This window comes from Rhinocladiella mackenziei (genome assembly GCF_000835555.1).
Source record: "Rhinocladiella mackenziei CBS 650.93 unplaced genomic scaffold supercont1.8, whole genome shotgun sequence".
NCBI lineage: Eukaryota > Fungi > Ascomycota > Eurotiomycetes > Chaetothyriales > Herpotrichiellaceae > Rhinocladiella > Rhinocladiella mackenziei.
In genome coordinates, this window is record NW_013550597.1 from 1,036,414 (window position 1) to 1,052,992 (window position 16,579).

At 50.4% G+C, this 16,579-nt stretch overlaps 6 protein-coding genes across 6 annotated transcripts; 3 read left to right on the forward strand and 3 right to left on the reverse strand.

Moving 5' to 3' along the window:
• Positions 1–837: 837 nt before the first annotated feature.
• Z518_09987 (uncharacterized protein) lies at positions 838–4,617 on the forward strand (the record flags this gene model as incomplete). The annotated part of the gene is made up of 1 exon (XM_013412604.1): positions 838–4,617. One exon carries the CDS (start codon positions 838–840, stop codon positions 4,615–4,617), a length of 3,780 nt encoding a protein of 1,259 aa, XP_013268058.1.
• A 1,120-nt stretch (positions 4,618–5,737) lies between these two features.
• On the reverse strand, positions 5,738–6,142 carry Z518_09988 (uncharacterized protein; the record flags this gene model as incomplete). Its single annotated transcript, XM_013412605.1, has 2 exons — positions 5,738–6,001; positions 6,092–6,142. 2 exons carry the CDS (start codon positions 6,140–6,142, stop codon positions 5,738–5,740), a joined length of 315 nt encoding a protein of 104 aa, XP_013268059.1.
• Positions 6,143–6,353: 211 nt separating this feature from the next.
• Positions 6,354–7,763, forward strand: Z518_09989 (uncharacterized protein; the record flags this gene model as incomplete). Its single annotated transcript, XM_013412606.1, has 1 exon — positions 6,354–7,763. One exon carries the CDS (start codon positions 6,354–6,356, stop codon positions 7,761–7,763), a length of 1,410 nt encoding a protein of 469 aa, XP_013268060.1.
• Positions 7,764–8,264: 501 nt separating this feature from the next.
• Z518_09990 (uncharacterized protein) lies at positions 8,265–10,617 on the reverse strand (the record flags this gene model as incomplete). Its single annotated transcript, XM_013412607.1, has 2 exons — positions 8,265–8,924; positions 8,983–10,617. 2 exons carry the CDS (start codon positions 10,615–10,617, stop codon positions 8,265–8,267), a joined length of 2,295 nt encoding a protein of 764 aa, XP_013268061.1.
• Positions 10,618–11,189: 572 nt separating this feature from the next.
• Z518_09991 (uncharacterized protein) lies at positions 11,190–15,434 on the forward strand (the record flags this gene model as incomplete). Its single annotated transcript, XM_013412608.1, has 1 exon — positions 11,190–15,434. One exon carries the CDS (start codon positions 11,190–11,192, stop codon positions 15,432–15,434), a length of 4,245 nt encoding a protein of 1,414 aa, XP_013268062.1.
• A 171-nt stretch (positions 15,435–15,605) lies between these two features.
• On the reverse strand, positions 15,606–16,511 carry Z518_09992 (uncharacterized protein; the record flags this gene model as incomplete). Its single annotated transcript, XM_013412609.1, has 1 exon — positions 15,606–16,511. One exon carries the CDS (start codon positions 16,509–16,511, stop codon positions 15,606–15,608), a length of 906 nt encoding a protein of 301 aa, XP_013268063.1.
• Positions 16,512–16,579: the final 68 nt, after the last annotated feature.

The window sequence follows — 16,579 nt, forward strand, 5'->3', positions numbered from 1 at the left end:
CGATGGGGAGGATGCGTAGACGTAGGGTCGGTAAGCAGAGGTGGATAGTGCTCCCTGGCTGGGCCGTGGACTGGATCCGATCAGTCCCTCTCGACGTGGACAGTATTCTCTGGTTGGACCGTGGACTGGATCCGATGAGTCCTCTCGCTTTACGGAATAAGGATTTTCCAGCATTGAGTGGTGAATATTGGAAAAATGGCCGGGTTGACCAGCCGTGATTGGACTTCCCATTGATTGATCCTCAGGCTCTACAGTACCGGGAAAGGGATGAAGTTATCGGGTAACTTTCCTCTTCGCGACAAGTGTTTGGCATGTTTGATTTATTTGTACTCGGCTCCAGCCTCCAATAAACAATCTGCCTTGATAGTGTCGCATGCTCTTATAAAACACCAAAGAAAACGCTGATTGTCCTCTCCGTCACCTGCGACACTGTTGCTCTTCTTCCTTTCCTCTGCGCAATATCTCAAACTTGGTTCCCTTCATGTTCTCTTAGGAGGCAGCGCTTAAAAACCGAAGTCGGTCTAGTCTTACAAATCTCGCCCAGAAGGGGCATTAATTTCTAAACTCCGTTCTTAGGACAGAACCACATTTTCGTTCCTAAAGCATTGCTCTACTTGCGTTGGAGAAAAAGAACTATCCGGCGCTTTCGTCTTGCACTTCACGCGGGGTGATTCGCCACTCTGCGGATTTTGTCAACGTCTGGTTGAAATACTTGCGCGGGATCTCTCTTCTTCGTCTTCATCATCGCTCACTCAGGACCTCGCACTCACCGCCTACCACTCCCCGATATGCTACCACTATCCTGAGTGACGGAGCTTCCTGTCATCTGGTCTGGAAATGACGGACGTACCTACCCTCAACGGCGCCACAAATGAAGCACATCCGCCTCAAGGCTTCGATGCCTCTCAGATCCTTCACGCCTTAGAAGTCATTCACAATCCCGCCACCAAAAACGATGTCCGCAGACACGCCTCAGAATACCTGGAGAACCTCAAAGTCAGCAGTGATGCGCCGCAGTATGGCTTTGCACTTTCCACCGATCGATCTCAACCGCCGCTGGTCCGACATTTTGGTCTCTCTCTGCTGAGCCATGTCATTCGTCATGAGGGCCACAATCTGTCGGAGGAGCAAAACAGTCAACTGCGGACATGCGCTCTGGACCTAGGCAAATCGATTCTCCCCTCGGATCCTCCCTTTATTCGCAACAAGATCACCGAGTTATGGGTAGAACTGACCAAACGCAGCTGGGCTCTGGATTGGTTTGACTTGGATCAGCACTTGGTTGAGTTATGGTCTAAAGAACTTGTCCACATGGAATTCGTCCTCACGGTATTGGAGAATCTTTCCGAGGATATTTTTGTTCGTGACGACAGTATTGCGGTATTGCGAGGTCGAGATCTGAACACGGCCATGGTGGAAATCTTCGCCTCCAGCGCCCAATATTCGGGAAGTATCCGAATCGGCGAGACAGTACAAAACATGCGTTCTGCAGACGAAGGATGGCTTGAGAGAATCAAGAAATTTCTCGACGAATGTTGCCAGAACCCAAACATGACTGGCCCTGTCAAGGACACCGCCCTGAAAGCGCTGGCCACTCTCCGTTCGGCTTTCACTTGGTGCATGGCCCCAGCTGTTGTTCAGTCGATGGCTTTGATCACAACTTGCAACTTCCTCACACAAGCAGACCCGGATCTTGTCACCGCGGCGGTGGATGCACTTCTGTCATTGTACGGGAGATCCCGGTTGGAGGAGCTCGAGATCCGGGCTCTTATTTACCCTCTGATTCAACCAGAGAGCATCTCAACGTTGAGGCAATTGTACATGTGGTCAGTTGTCTCGGTTGATGACATCGACAGCGGCAAATACGTCATCTCCAAGAAGTTGTCCGAGTTAATGGCCACCCTGTCCGATCAAATGTGCCAGTACAAACCTCCAGACCGGACCACCATGGATCTCTCACCATTTCTCCACTTTCTAATTGCCATCGCCGAACATGAAAGTCTCATTGTCTCTATTCCTGTCATTCATTCGTGGGTCAAATTGTTGGAAGTCCAATCATGGAGGGCAACACCGATGGTGGCCCAATGCATTGGTCCGCTCTTGCAAGTCGCATCGCAGAGACTGATTCAGTATGATCAACTACCTGAAGGCACCCCAGATCCCGCGGTCATTTTTGTCAACGACGAGATCGAGCTTTTCCCGGAACGTCAGGGCTTCTACATGAACTATCGCCGACTCTGTTCCGCCGTGATTGAGTGGATCACATATGCCCAGTTAGAGGAAGCGATGCAAGCGGTCATGAACAGGGTCGATCAACTCCTGGATCAGATCGAAGAGTCTGAACGACAATTCAACATCGCTAGATACGAAAGAATTTCCATGAATGTCTTGCACGCCGATGCTTATTTTGCCATGATTGATGCAGCTTTCAAAGGGCTCAATCGGTGGCAGTCAATGCATCGGGAGTCTCCGACACCAGAACAAGAGCAATTAGATCAGAGAATGAGGCAAAAATCCAAGGCGTGGATGCTTCACATGATGAATCAGAGAAACTTCAAAGACCCTCAGATCAGACAACGGCAAATCAAAACCACTGTCGAGGTTTCCAACCAAGCTTTACAGAAAGACACTGAGTTTGCCTTTAATGTGCTGGAGCACATCCTCTCGTCATTCACCATAACCCAACAGCAGCATGTCATTTATTCGGAGGCCGTCAATGAACTCCACAACTATGCCGCAAGCGAGTTGAGACGATTGTCGATCCAACATGCCGACTACTTCGTCACGTTTTATGATCAACTGCGAACCAAATTTACTGATCTCATCAATCAAATCGGCGCTGATGACCGGTTACAAATTGATCTCAAGTCCACGCTTTTCTCAGTCATTCAGCGAGCCTCAGGAATTGATTATGCTCAACGTCAAGCCAAGTTAGAAGAATTTCTTCAACCAATAGCTGCTGCTTGGGCTAATGAAGAACTACAAGCGACTCTGCAGAATTTGGACACTTTTGCTCGCTCCCAAGCATTCGATCAGGTTGGACCGTATATGGCCTCCATTCAAGTAGCTGATCTCGAGGACTGGTCACGGATACCCTATGACGATCGTGGTGTACGCATTCAACAGGAAATGCTAGCAGCTTTCGCGAAATTGCCCCTGCGTGAGACGAGAATTCTCCTCAGCATATCGACGGAAAGACTGCAGGAAGGATCACCTCTGCACCAGATGATATGTGACTTGTGGTCACCCATGATTCCAAATATGCTGAGTTATGTCTTGCGTCTCACCAGCTACAATCACCAATTGCACAATCCATCTTCCTGGCCGAACGTTGCCCCAGAGCTGGAAGGAGTCATTCGACGGATCTTGCGAGACCGATACTGGCAATCAGGAATATCCAGTGGTTCAATGAACGAGTTTCACAGCAAAGTTAAATCAACACGGTCAACCCTGGAAGGATTTGCATCGTCGGTCAGAGGCCGGATTCGTAACAATCTCGAGCAGTGTTACAGTATTCTCCATACACTGGGCAGATTGGGTCCGGCCTTCTACAACTTGCCGCAACTCCCCGAAATGATAGCTGAAGCGGCTGTCAATTCGGCGGCCCCATTGAGCCCTCATCACTTCTCCGTCATGGTCCAGATGCTTCCGAAGATGATTGATGAATGTCCGCCCGAGAGTAGACCACAATTCCTTACACCGATCTTGTCCGCGCTCCTGGAACAAATGGACACAAAGCTGTCGCACGAATGGATCAAAATGAACCAGAGGAAGCAGACCAAACACGACGAGGAGAATCTGAGCGAGGAAATGCGGGACGATTCGGTTCTCCGACAGACCACGTACAAGGCAGTCAATCTGGTGGCACACTGGTTGAACCCGAAACGTGAACAGCAGCCCATTGCGAAGAAGAGCGTGGTCAACGGCAACTACTTGACTCAAACCCGTCAGCAGACGATGCGTGAGTTTTTACTCTCCAACGTCCATATCATTGACCGCCTGCTTGTCTTCATCAACCACGCCCTTGCTTTCAAAGACCTCCGATCTTGCTACACGATGCTGGGCGCTGTGCAACGGCTCGTCCCGGACTTTGGGCTCGACCAGTTTCTGTCCGGTCCAGAAGCAACTGCTGTGCGCGAGTACATCTCCACCGAGATCCTCAAGACAGCAATCACATGTCTCAACGACGGCTACTTTGCCGACCACCAGGCGCACTACGCCCAGCTGATCGCGACCATTTGGCTTTGGTATGGCCTCGTGTCAGCCTCCGGACCGGGAGGGACCCCCTGGACCACCACACCACGGGACGTCATCCTCAGTCTCCCCGGCATGACAGAGACAAAGGTCGACCAAGCTGCCGCACAACTCATACAGGAAGGCCTCCCCGGGCGCTCAAAGAGACTGCGTGCCATCATATTGTCCTTGCTCGAGGGTGTCCGCGGTGTTCGCGTTAGTGAGTTAGGCAAAATCGACATGCGTCAACAACAGTCGCGCATCTTGGAGAAGTACAAGCAGCGTGAGTTGTTGGGGATGCAGGGCGTTGAAGATAGTGCGCAGACTGCGGGAAAGGATGACGGCGTCGATCTCACTGGTGTTGCGGATATGTTTGCAGGTTAGGAATCCTCTTTCGTGATTACGAGCTGGGAAGATGGTAGTGTGCGGTGGAAGAAATTGGCGAACATGGATTGAGTTCAGAGGAGTGGGTGAGTCGGTGGCCGTTTGTGATTTCGTCCCTGTGATCGTGGATGGTTGAACATCGATGAAGGCATGTATGGCTGAGCAAAGACGAATGATTGCATCAAAACATTCTAACGATAGCATGTCACAAGAGCACAAAACGTGGGAGAAAAGAACCGCATTGCAGGACATGAAAACGAAACGAAAACGAACAAGAGCTGATATCATCCACACGTATATCCACCAACCAAAATCCAAACAGAAAACGAAACACTGGTATACTCTAGTGACTACTGTGTATTGGGATACGCAACTCTTGGACGCTGCGTGGTGGCCAGGTCACGTTGAGTTGATGAGGAGTGACAATGGATGGCATGGATGCTTCTTGGGTTTAGTCGTGATGTACATAGGAAGAAACCACATACGGTTCTGATGCTGAATCCATTATCAGAGCTGACCAGACCACGCCAGCCCTTTTTCGTCTCGTGCTTCCTGTTTAAATTGGATTGGTTGGTTTTTATTGGTGTATGCACTTTCATTCCAAGTGATATCCGCTAATCAGGGCCGGCTGTCGATGCATCTCTTGAGTTTTTCCACCTCTGGCTCCTAATTTCATTTTCGCTTTGTCTATTCTGTGTTGGTGTTGGGTGCTTTTTGTGCTCTCCTATTATTTCTGGCGGAAGAGAGTCGAGATAGGTGACTTCGGTAGATATTCGAGGATGAGGTAACGACGTCAGGTCGAAAGCCGGGGGAGCGTTAAGTAGAAATTTTCGTCGACAGGTCTGGTTTTCTATTTTATCTCACAGTCCTTGTCGGCGTGGCTGCGAATGTCGGTCGGACGAATCTGTAGAAGAGGTGTCTGTTAGTGATCCATTTTCGGATCTCGATATCTGTGCTGGGCCAGCATGAACATGATGAGCAAGATGGGAACTCCATCTTCTGACTTCATTCCAAACTGCCTTGTCTTTCCGGTTGCTGATTTTCCGCAACAAAGTTCCCTCTTTCTTCGCACACCGGCAAGCACAGAAGGAAAAGACGAAAGGAAAGACCGGTGCCCTTCTTACCTGTCACTATTATACGCGCTCGTCTCTTTGCCCAATAACTCCTTCTCTCTCGCCAGATCAGCATAGTATCGTCTCACTTGATCACGGTCCTCTTCAGCCTGGAGCAACGGAATCAAATGGATACGTGACCACATTTTCTCGCGGGCCATTTCGTGTTTCTCGCGCTGCCCGATGAAGACCTGGCGCCAGCCGTAGGCCATGATTAAGCCGGCACCGAGCAGGTAGTAGACCGGTTTGAGGCCGCGGGTTGGGATGTTGCGCTGTCCGAAGAGAGTCAATAGATGGCCGAGCGTCGGGATGGAGCGGAGAGAGAACTAGGTGAAGACAACGAAAGGATTGGCTGAACATACTCTGTATTGAACGGCTTCATAGCCGCCGGTGGGCGGGAGATCTTGAGGCATTCTATTGAAGAGTTGTCGTGGTATGGGGTCGACATAAGGAGGGTGGAGAGTTCGTAGATGTAGGTGGGAGGTATATGAGAGCTCGGGTGTTAAAGCGGCACGTCAATAATATGGGCACTCACGTGACTATCACTTTTCTATCCAACTTTCCATCGACACTTGAAAACCAGCGTTCACTGCGGACGAGACATTGGTGAAGCACCCAGACAAAATGGAAGCAGAAGAACGGCCTACAAAGTTTCGAAAGCTAGACTCGAAAGATGACCTTGGGCATGAAGCCGTTTCAGATGCTCCTTTCCTGTCAAACGTGAAAGCCCCTGGCTCTGAATCCTCTCATACGCCTCCGTGGCGAAAGAGTAAGCCACAGGAGCAACCTGCTAATGTCGCAGAGCCTCTGGAAGAAGAAATCGAGGATGGAAACGGGCCCGAGGCGGAGGGAGAGACAGAAGAACGTCCTACAGCCGTAGAGCCACATCAACAGAATGGCGAGCCCCCGAAGCCCATGTCGAAGAACCAGTTGAAAAAGCTGCGGAAGAGAGAAGAATGGGAGGCAGGTCGAGGCTACCGTAAAGCCAAGCGGAAACAAAAGGCACAGGAGAAAAAGGCCAGAAAGAGAGCAGCTAGAGAAGAGGAGCAACAGCGCCAGGAACTTTTACAGAAGGATGATGGCGGACGAGGCCAAAATGGGGATGCGCTCACAACAGCGGTCCCGGAGATTCCTCCAAAATTGAAGTATCGTCGCCCGGTCCAAGTTCCTGTCACGATCATTATAGATTGCGGCTTCGACGACTTAATGATGGAGAAAGAACGGATATCCCTGGGCTCGCAAATTACGCGGTCATACTCAGACAACTCGCACGCCCCCTTCCAGGCACATCTTGTGATCAGCTCGTGGGGAGGCCTATTGAAAGAGAGATTTGACACGGTACTGAACAAGCACTATATGAATTGGAAAGGGGTCACCTTTGCAGAGGATGACTTTATCCAGGCGGCTGAAAAGGCGACGGAAGTTATGAACGGACCCAAAGGTGGGAAACTGGCAGGTTTCTTTGAGAAATATGCTGGTATCGAAGGGGAATTTTGCGGAGCACATGGTTCGAAGTCTCCAGAGAACGCAGATGAATCTGGCCCTGTTGATTTTAAATCCTCGCTCTCCAACGGCGAGCTGGACGGCAAAATGACACCGACGCCCACGACCCAGGAAGAAAATCAACCACCGTCCACTATCGCCAGCACACAGCCGGTTGCGCACTCAGGCAAAGTGATCTACCTCACCTCCGACTCTCCCGACACGCTGACCACCCTGACGCCATACTCGACGTACATCGTGGGCGGTCTCGTCGACAAGAACCGTCACAAAGGCATATGCTACAAGACAGCGCGGGATCGGGGAATCCAGACGGCCAAATTACCCATTGGTGAGTACATGGACATGCAGTCGCGGAAGGTCCTGGCGACGAATCACGTGGTGGAGATTATGATTCGGTGGCTCGAGTGCGGCGATTGGGGTGAGGCGCTTATGCAAGTTATCCCGAAGCGGAAGGGGGGAAAGCTGAGAGAGGATGAGCGGGGAGATGAAGAGGATGGGAACGGCGTGAATGATGAGGACGCTGACGGGTGATGAATGTACATGAACGACTGACAGAATCATCGAGGCGAGAAAGACGTAACATCTGCTGAATGGGCCATGGAGCTTCCAATCTAGCTTCACAATAACAATGACAATGAGCAAAGCAGAATGAAGATGCAAACAAATCATATGCAACCTATGCCGATATATTCTTCCAAGGCATCGACACTTATTGTTTTTGCGGGGCGTTAAGAGGGAAGTGAAACAACTATCGCAGGTCCCTCCCTTTTTTTTCCCCCAGAGGTTTGAGTCCTACGGACCAAGACACGGATGATTCTATCAGGAACTATTAACAGGAAATGTGCGGGAGTCATTGATTGACATAAAGACAGGTGCAAATGAACATATGTAGTAAGTGGCAGAAACAATGACGGCAAATTGTAATGCCCGACTCGATGCCGATACCTCTTCTCCTTTTGAGAAGAAACATACCGCCAACGCCAATGCCAACTCTCACTGCATTGCTTCGTAATCTCATTGTTTTCGTCACCGTCACATCACCGAGCAATTCTGGACAGAAGTCCATATTGTTTCCAAATATCCTGCGTCAGGGTCTGCGTCCTCGTCTAGCGTCCCAGGTCTGCGTTTGAAGCCTTTGACTGTGATATTCTGCTCGCCTGCCCCGTGCCACCATTTCATGACTTGCATACCTTCACCGTCGATGTCCAGAAGATCGATTCTCCATCTCCCGCCACTGGCTTCAACGCCAGTCCGACCGGGTGGGAAGTGAAATTCGGGCAGGAAAATTTCGGTCGGTACATCCTCTTTGGTAGCATGATCTGCCAGTAGGCTGAATGTGAAAGTCACATTGCGCAAGTCGAAACCGTATTTGACGACGTTCCCTACTGTAGCGATGGGAGATGGCCTGACGTAGGCTTCGGCAGCTCGGAGACCTGACTTCGGTGTACTGGAGTAAGGTTTCTGAAGGACCTCGGGAGTCTTCAAGGCATCTTTGAGATTTGAAGGGTTAATTGTGCAGGATTCGGAAAGAGCCGTGCTAGAGTATGAAAGAGATTTTTGATCTAACGAAGCCGTCGATGGGTTTACAGATGGAAGGGCAGATGTTGAAGAACCACTTGGGAGGAGTTGATCATCAATCGATACAATAGAGAGGTCTTCACCGTTCCAGAGATCGCCCCATTGATGATTATTCTGCGTAAAATCAGCACGAAAAAAAAAAAAAAAGAAACACAGATTAATCAATTCTCACCTGACCGACGTAGGTCCACAATGTAAACCCTTGAGCCCCACTTCCTTCCAAAGCATAATGATTGGCATCCATAGACGACGTCTGACTCGAGTAGTCGCCAGTTTTGTAAGCATATTTGTCATCCATGTCGAAAGGAATACCGATTTCCGTAAAGATCGTAGGATGTTCACCCAGACGTTCGAGGCCCTCGTCTCGTATGGCCTTAAGTTGATCCCGCAAGCAGTTCCTGATGGCCGTCTCACCCAGTCTGACAGCGAATACGGGACTTGAATAGCGGTGACGTAGTATACCGAAGACATCCACATTATAGAATTTGTTCCAATGTTTCTGAATCAGGGTAAGTCCATCATAATAATGCGTTGCGAAAATCATTCTTTGATCATCATCTGGAGTGCCTTTGATGCCTGGAGGTATCTCAAGGACAGCTGATTGCAGCAAGATGATGCAATTCTTGTGAATGGCTCGTATGGCGTCTCTGTACTTTCGATAATGATCCATGTAGTACAAGTTGGTGAACCTTTCGTAGTCCAACTTGGTTCCCGACTTTGGGATGAAAGAAAAGTAGTCCCTTTTCAAGAGTTGATCCTGACTTGGGTCCCAAACACCATTCTGTGCCCATATACATTCGCCGAGTTTCCAACCGGGGTCTCGTTTCCAGCCATATTGTGTATCATCGAAATCTTTGGAGAGCCAGGCAGATACTCCCCCAGGGTCCACCAGCTCTCGGCCGCTCTTGTATGGCCCAAATGTGCTGAAGGAATAGAAGTCGACTTCCACAGCACGTCCAGCACCGGTCAGAATGGCTTGCCAAGGGGTGGGACAGGTTCCTTTTCTCATTTTCAAGTCGTCGGGAAGGGCATCCAAATCCTCCCATCCGATCAGTCCTCGATGTGGTTCATTCATGGTTTCCCATCCAATGATACATTCATCCTCCAGACCGCCCGCGTCGTGTATCCTCTGTGCTAAATGGGCACACGCAGCAACAAAATGATCGGTCAAATAGTCTTGGATATTCTTGCCATCTATGATGGCATTCGGAGCGAAGTCTCGACCCGCATAGAAGAGAGTAAATGTAACCTGGGTGGCCAAACGGGTGTAGTTGGTGGGCCACAGCATCTTGGGGAATTCAGCAGGTTCGGCCCAAGTGTTCTGCACGACGGCGGCTTGTGTCGCAGCAAAGTTCTCCGGGTCCAAACCACAGGCATGAAGAGTCCATAGGGGAGCACCGGATCCGCCAGTAAATCTCGACCAGACATCTTGATGGGGATTCATAAAGACATAGAAACCGTAGGATTTTGCTATGCGTAGGATCTTGATCGTATGGTCAATAAAGGCCTCATCGTATTTACCAGGTCCAGCGTGTTCAAGAGCTTCCCAGGTGAAAACGTATCGAATGACGTTGTAGCCCCATCTCTTTAACCTTGCAAAGTGCACATGTGCCTCTTCTTCCGTGAAGGGTCGTCCGACAAATGAAACATTTTCGGCATCAAAAAAGCCTTTGGGTTCATGGGAAGGTTGGTCCGGATGGCGAGGGAATTTGCAGTCCCCAGCAACATTTATGCCCCGGAAGGTGACCTCCCGGTTCTCAGCGTCCCTCAGTCTAATCCCATCGATCTGGAGACCTGAGGGAGCCATTCGAGAATGGGAGATGCAGAGGCTCCCTGCGGGAGCAGGCGGCAAGAAAGGAGGAAGAGAATATTACGGGGTTTCGAGTTGGAGAAGGAGGCCGACCAACGGGAGACAAGGAGTCGACCACCAAAGCTTCTAGACAGAATTCCTATAGGCTTCAATGCTCAGGAAGAAAGTAGATTTCTAGTTGGCGAGAGAGAGGTGGTGTCGAGGATGGATGCAAACAACTTTTGCCGATGCTGCACTTGGCTGCCGAATGCTCTGCCGTCAAGGCTGCGACCGGCATTTTCCTTATTTGGATTTGATATTCGACATTTGCCTCACGTCAACTCGTGAACGGCAAAACAAACACGCCGTATTTGTGAAGATGAGGCAGATACGAATATACATTGACACTTGAGAGACATTCCGAGCAGCAGAATTACGGGACTGGCGCATTTGGTGCCGAGCAATGTTACCGTTGTTGGAGCCCTTTCCATTTGGCGGACCTCCTTCACTTTGCATGCACTCGCATCTCTCCTTGACCATTGGGATCTTTTCAGCGCAGGCCCTGGCTGTGGATTTCTGTCTTGCCATTGATGGCATCCTCGAAGGCGGCCCTAAAGGCCATCAAGGTCTCTTTGGACGGTGGCCACTTCGCAAAGGCCGCTGACCAGGCCGAAGATCTTCTCAAACAAGATGACAAAATTCATACAGCCTTGCTCTTCCTTGGATTTGCCAGAGAGAAGCTAGGAGATCTCGAAGCTGCAGAAAAAGCCATCCTCAAAGCTGCAGAATTCAAACCTCAAGATGTCCAGTCACTCAAAGGGTTGATTTCGTTGTATGAAAAACAAGGCAGTGCCAAAGTGGACCAGTATCACGATGCAGCATTCAAATTAGCAGAGATCTTTGCGCAGCAGGAAGACCGCGTACAATGCCAAAGTGTCATTGACAAGTATGAGCTGTTTGCAAGGAAGCATGGAAGCCGTAAACAATATCGACGAGCACTGGAGCTAATACTACCAACATCAAGCCTTTATCCAACACTCGAAGGCCGTGTTATGCCACCAAACTTGGCATATCAGCGTATTCTTGAGTCGGCCGAAGCAGAAGAGAAAGGGTGGGTCAATACACAAATTGGCGAAAGACGAACGATGTTGGGAGCTAAATTCGAACAAGTAACTCGTCAAGTCAAGGCCGAGGCAATCACTAAATTCCAGATTGAGGAAAAGTATGCCACGCTCATTGAATGGACTCGAGATGATGATTTGCGACACGATCTCGAACAGAAACTATTTCAACGCATGTACGACAACTTGCTTGTTATGCCTCAGGAGGCCAAGCCTGCTCAACGGGACAAAATCTTGAATGTCGCCAATGGCATGGTCATCATCAAACAGCCATTCCCTCCGGCTTGGAAGACTGCATTGGAATGGGTCGATGCTGAAGACCTTCAGGAATGGGATGTCAATATACTCCGAGAATATATCGGCTTTTTCCCCGACGATGGATTAAGCAAGGTCCTTCGCGCTTTTCTTGACAGTGATTGTTCCCCATTTCCTCATGTCCCCGCCGGGGAGAACAAAGACGACGAGACTGCTGCGAAATTCAGTGAAGCGGAGCAACTCGTCGTCATGAGTGAAGGGCTTGATGACTGTCCGGAATCAGTGCTTGCTCATCGGATCATGGCTTATACGTATCTCCACATGGAAGAGTGGGAAAGCTGTGCCGAGGTCGCTCGAAAAGCGCAGGCTTTGTACAAGGAGGCGGAGGGCCGGTACGCAGTCAAACTGCAAAACAGCATTGACGGAGTCAACCTCATCCTCGCGAAAGCTCTGATTACCTTTCAATCTCCACGACATCATCCTGAAGCGAAAGACCTGTACCAAGAGATTCTTCGACGGAAACCAAAGCTCACGGCAGCATTGCTCGGCGTCGGATTGATTTTCGAAGAGGACGAAGATTATGCAGAAGCCGTCAAATTCCTGGCCCAATCCGCAGAACGCGATCCTGATAATATCCGTATCAAGCTCGAACTTGCTTGGTGCCGGGCTCAAAATGGCGAACTCCACGAGGGTCTTCATGACCTGCAAGAAATACTCTCGTCCATCGAATCAGGAAAGCACCCGAATTTGGTCATGAAATCAGTCACGCTTTATCGCATCGCGTCTTGTCAGTGGCACGTCAACACATCTGCGGTTGCAAGAAAAGACAAGAACGGTCCTTATCAATATCTCATCGCTTCAGTCAAGGCGAATCCCAGTTATGCTCCGGCCTACACTCTGCTTGGAATCTACTTTCAGGACTATGGCAAGAGCAAGCAACGAGCACGGGTGGCCTTCCAAAAGGCGTTCGAACTGTCGACTTCCGAGCTCGAGGCCGCTCATCGACTGTCCAAAATCTTTGCAGACAGCGCGGAATGGGATCTTGTCGAATTGGTCGCGCAACGAGTCGTGGCGTCGGGGAAAGCAAAACCTGCACCGGGGTCCAAGAAGAAGGCATATAGCTGGCCGTATTCCGCGCTAGGAGTGGTCCAGATGAACAAGCAACAGTATTCGCAGAGCATTGTGTCCTTTCAGGCCGCGTTGAGAATTACTCCAGACGACTATTACGCCTGGGTTGGTCTGGGAGAGAGCTATCACAATGCTGGTCGTCACGTAGCTGCGACACGAGCCTTCGCCAAAGCCGAGAGTATCGACCACGGTCTATCACCAGAAGAGACTTGGTTTGCAAAGTACATGCTTGCCAACGTTCAGCGTGAAATGGGTTCCTTCGACGAAGCCATCGGAGCCTACAACGATGTCCTTGAACTGAAACCCCGAGAGTTTGGAGTTCTTATTGCACTGCTTCAGACGATATCGGAAAGTGCTTGGGCAAAGGTGGCTCTCGGCATGTTCGGAGAGGCGGTCAGGCTTGCAACACATGCCATTGAAGTAGCGAGACAGATCACTCAGGGAAGAACCAATTTTTTCAATCTATGGAAATCGGTCGGTGATGCCTGTTCTGTGCTCGGACAGGTGAAGCTATATGCCGGCGCCGTAGACATTCAAACAATAATATCCTTGCTGCGGACTTCTCTCGTGGACGAGTTTGGCATTCTCGCCGACGTCGATAAAGTCAATATTGACCTGCTGATGATTGCCGATGTTGAAGGAGACAGGGAAGCGAATACGCCTTCTTCGAAATTGCCTGACAAATGTCTACTCGCCGCGATCCTCGCTCACAAACGAGCCATCCATGTATCCTCGACTGACCAGCACGCCCAAGCCGTGTCATGGTACAACCTCGGCTGGGCTGAATATCAAGCATACATTTCTGGAGATCGGTTATCGAAGCTTGACGGAGGAAAGAAACCTCCTCGAAGATTCCTCAAAGCAAGCATGAAATGCTTCAAACGAGCAATCGAACTAGAGGCCGGCAATTCTGAATTTTGGAACGCGCTCGGAGTGGTGACGATGACGCTCAGTCCAAGGGTTTCTCAGCACTCCTTCGTCCGCAGCTTGTACCTGAATGATCATAGCGCGAGGACGTGGACAGACCTAGGAGTGCTCTACCTAGTCAACAACGACAATCAACTGGCGAATCAGGCTTTCACACGAGCTCAATCGGAAGATCCAGAATACGCGGAAGCATGGATCGGACAAGGAATCCTAGCAACATTATTTGGAAGCCTTCATGAAGCCAGAGGACTATTCATGCATGCCTTTGAAATAGCAGATTCTTCTCTATTGCCGGCAAAACGCTACTACGCAGTATCGGCATTTGACCACATCCTCAAAGATCCTTCACGGTCTTTAGAAGTTAGTGCTCTTCTCCAACCACTTTTTGCCATGCGTCAATACCATGCCCAGCATCCATGCGACATGATAGCAACACATTTGATGGCGCTGTTCGCGGAGCGTACTGGTGATTATTCGACAAGTGTTGAAGCTCTTGGAAAAGTCTGTGACGCAGCTGAAGCCGAATATGAGAAATCAGAATCAGACAAATATCGAGTCCGATTTGCGCAGGCAAAGGCGGATCTAGCTCGTGCACAGCTTGCGATCGGCAATTTTGTTGAAGCTCTGTCGAATGCAGAGCTGGCCATTGATTTATCAGGTGATGAGGGTGAATTGGGCCCAGCATATGCAGAGATTCGACAAAGATGGCGACTTTCCGCTCATATCACTGCGGGTCTTGCACATAGTCATCTCCATCAAATCGAAAACGCAATCAAAAAGTTTGAGGTGGCACTTCAGGAATCCGATGGGGAACCAGATGTCGTCTGCATGCTCGCGCCAGTTCTATGGGCGAAGGGTGGGACGGCAGAGAAGGAAGCAGCACGATCACAACTCTTTAATGTGATTGAAAGGTGTCCAGACCATGTACAAGCTGTCGCTCTCCTGGCAGTTACCGGATTATTGGATGAGAACGAAGAAGTCATCGAAGCGGTCGAGGAGGATCTGAAAGCTTTGAGACGAGACGATGAAACAGGAGTCCTGGACAAAATTAAAGTCACCAAGGTCCTGGCTGGGGTCGTCGGATGCAAACCCCAAAATTCTTCGCAGAATGGGAATTTGGATCAAACCGCCGTGATTGCAGATGCTCTTACTGGGATCATGCTAGCACCGGGGCAACCGCAGGGTTGGCTTGAACTTGCGCAGCTCACCGCACCGGATGAAGTTAGGGGCTCCTATGCGGCGGAAATGGCGGTTCTCAATGCAAATAGACAAATTCCTCCCGGTGGGGATCTGACCGCAGATGACCTGGCCAAAGCGTGCGAAGGAACTGGGATGCAGGAGGACTTTCTTAGGGCGAAGATGCTCGCGCCGTGGAGGTCCAACGTGGTTTCTGGGGCTTCGTGACGAAGAGTTTGTGGACGCTGATTGCTGGATTCTGGCGTGATGTGCCATGCTGGCGACGACTAGGAATGAACTGACCCTTTTACCAGGCTAGATGAAAGCAAAAGGGGCGACTTGGGTCCATGTGCCTCGAAACCAGACTTCGATGATTGCTTCATTCGTTTCAGTCGCTCGTCATCCTTCCTGTCCCTGTCCACCATCAGAGGCATTGGTAGCATTTTCTTCGTTCACGAGTGCTATCAAGCGCTGCTTTCGCATTTCCTTCCATTTTTTATCCCACGCCTCAACTTTCCCACCCATCACCACGCAATCTTCCGGCCGCAACATGACCATTCCTCTCCGAACCACCGTCCCCGGGTGCAAGAGCAGTTTGCAGCCTATGGACATGCCTGAGTCGACCGACATGCTTGAAGTGGCCGGTGTGGGTGTTTGATTCTGGGAAACGGGAACGGATGCAGATGCTGCAATGGATAGAGCAAGACGCGGGATCTTGACGAGTTCAAACGCAAGGGCTTTGGTTCCCCGTGCATCCTGAACAAGCAGCTTGTGCGGTCCTGAACTTAATTTGTTGCTCGCGTTCGTGTGAGCGTTTGTAGATGTAGAGGTATGCGACGCCGTGCTGTTTGGGTTTGTGCCTGTTTGCCTAGTTGCTGCGCCAGTATTTGCATCGCCGTCCTCATCGTCCGTCATTACATCAACTGTCCGGATGACCTCTCGGCCACGCACTTCCTCTCCGCGCTCGATGCGCTCAATCGCCTCGACTTGACTCCACTTACTACTTCCAACATCGATGACATCGAGGACCTGTACGATGACAGTGCCTTCGAGCCGGCGTTCCTTGATGTTCACATCCGCGACGTTCTCGGGAAAAGCATCCGCCGCGCTTCGAGGCAACAGAGACGCCGTGATATCGCTAGCTAGAATGCGGAAATGGGCCGTGGACACCAGCGCGGGGAGGGGGGTTAGATTCTGGCCTCGTGACGAGAGGGACGAGCTCAACCATTGCACGTTGACGGGAAGATGGTGGCGGGTTTGCAGTGTGGAGGAAACTTGGTCGTGGAGAGGGTGGAGAGGCGTCATTGTGCACAATAGATCAGTCCAAATTTGGCCTTTTCCGTTTTTAGTCTTGCTGGTGTACGCGACTCCCT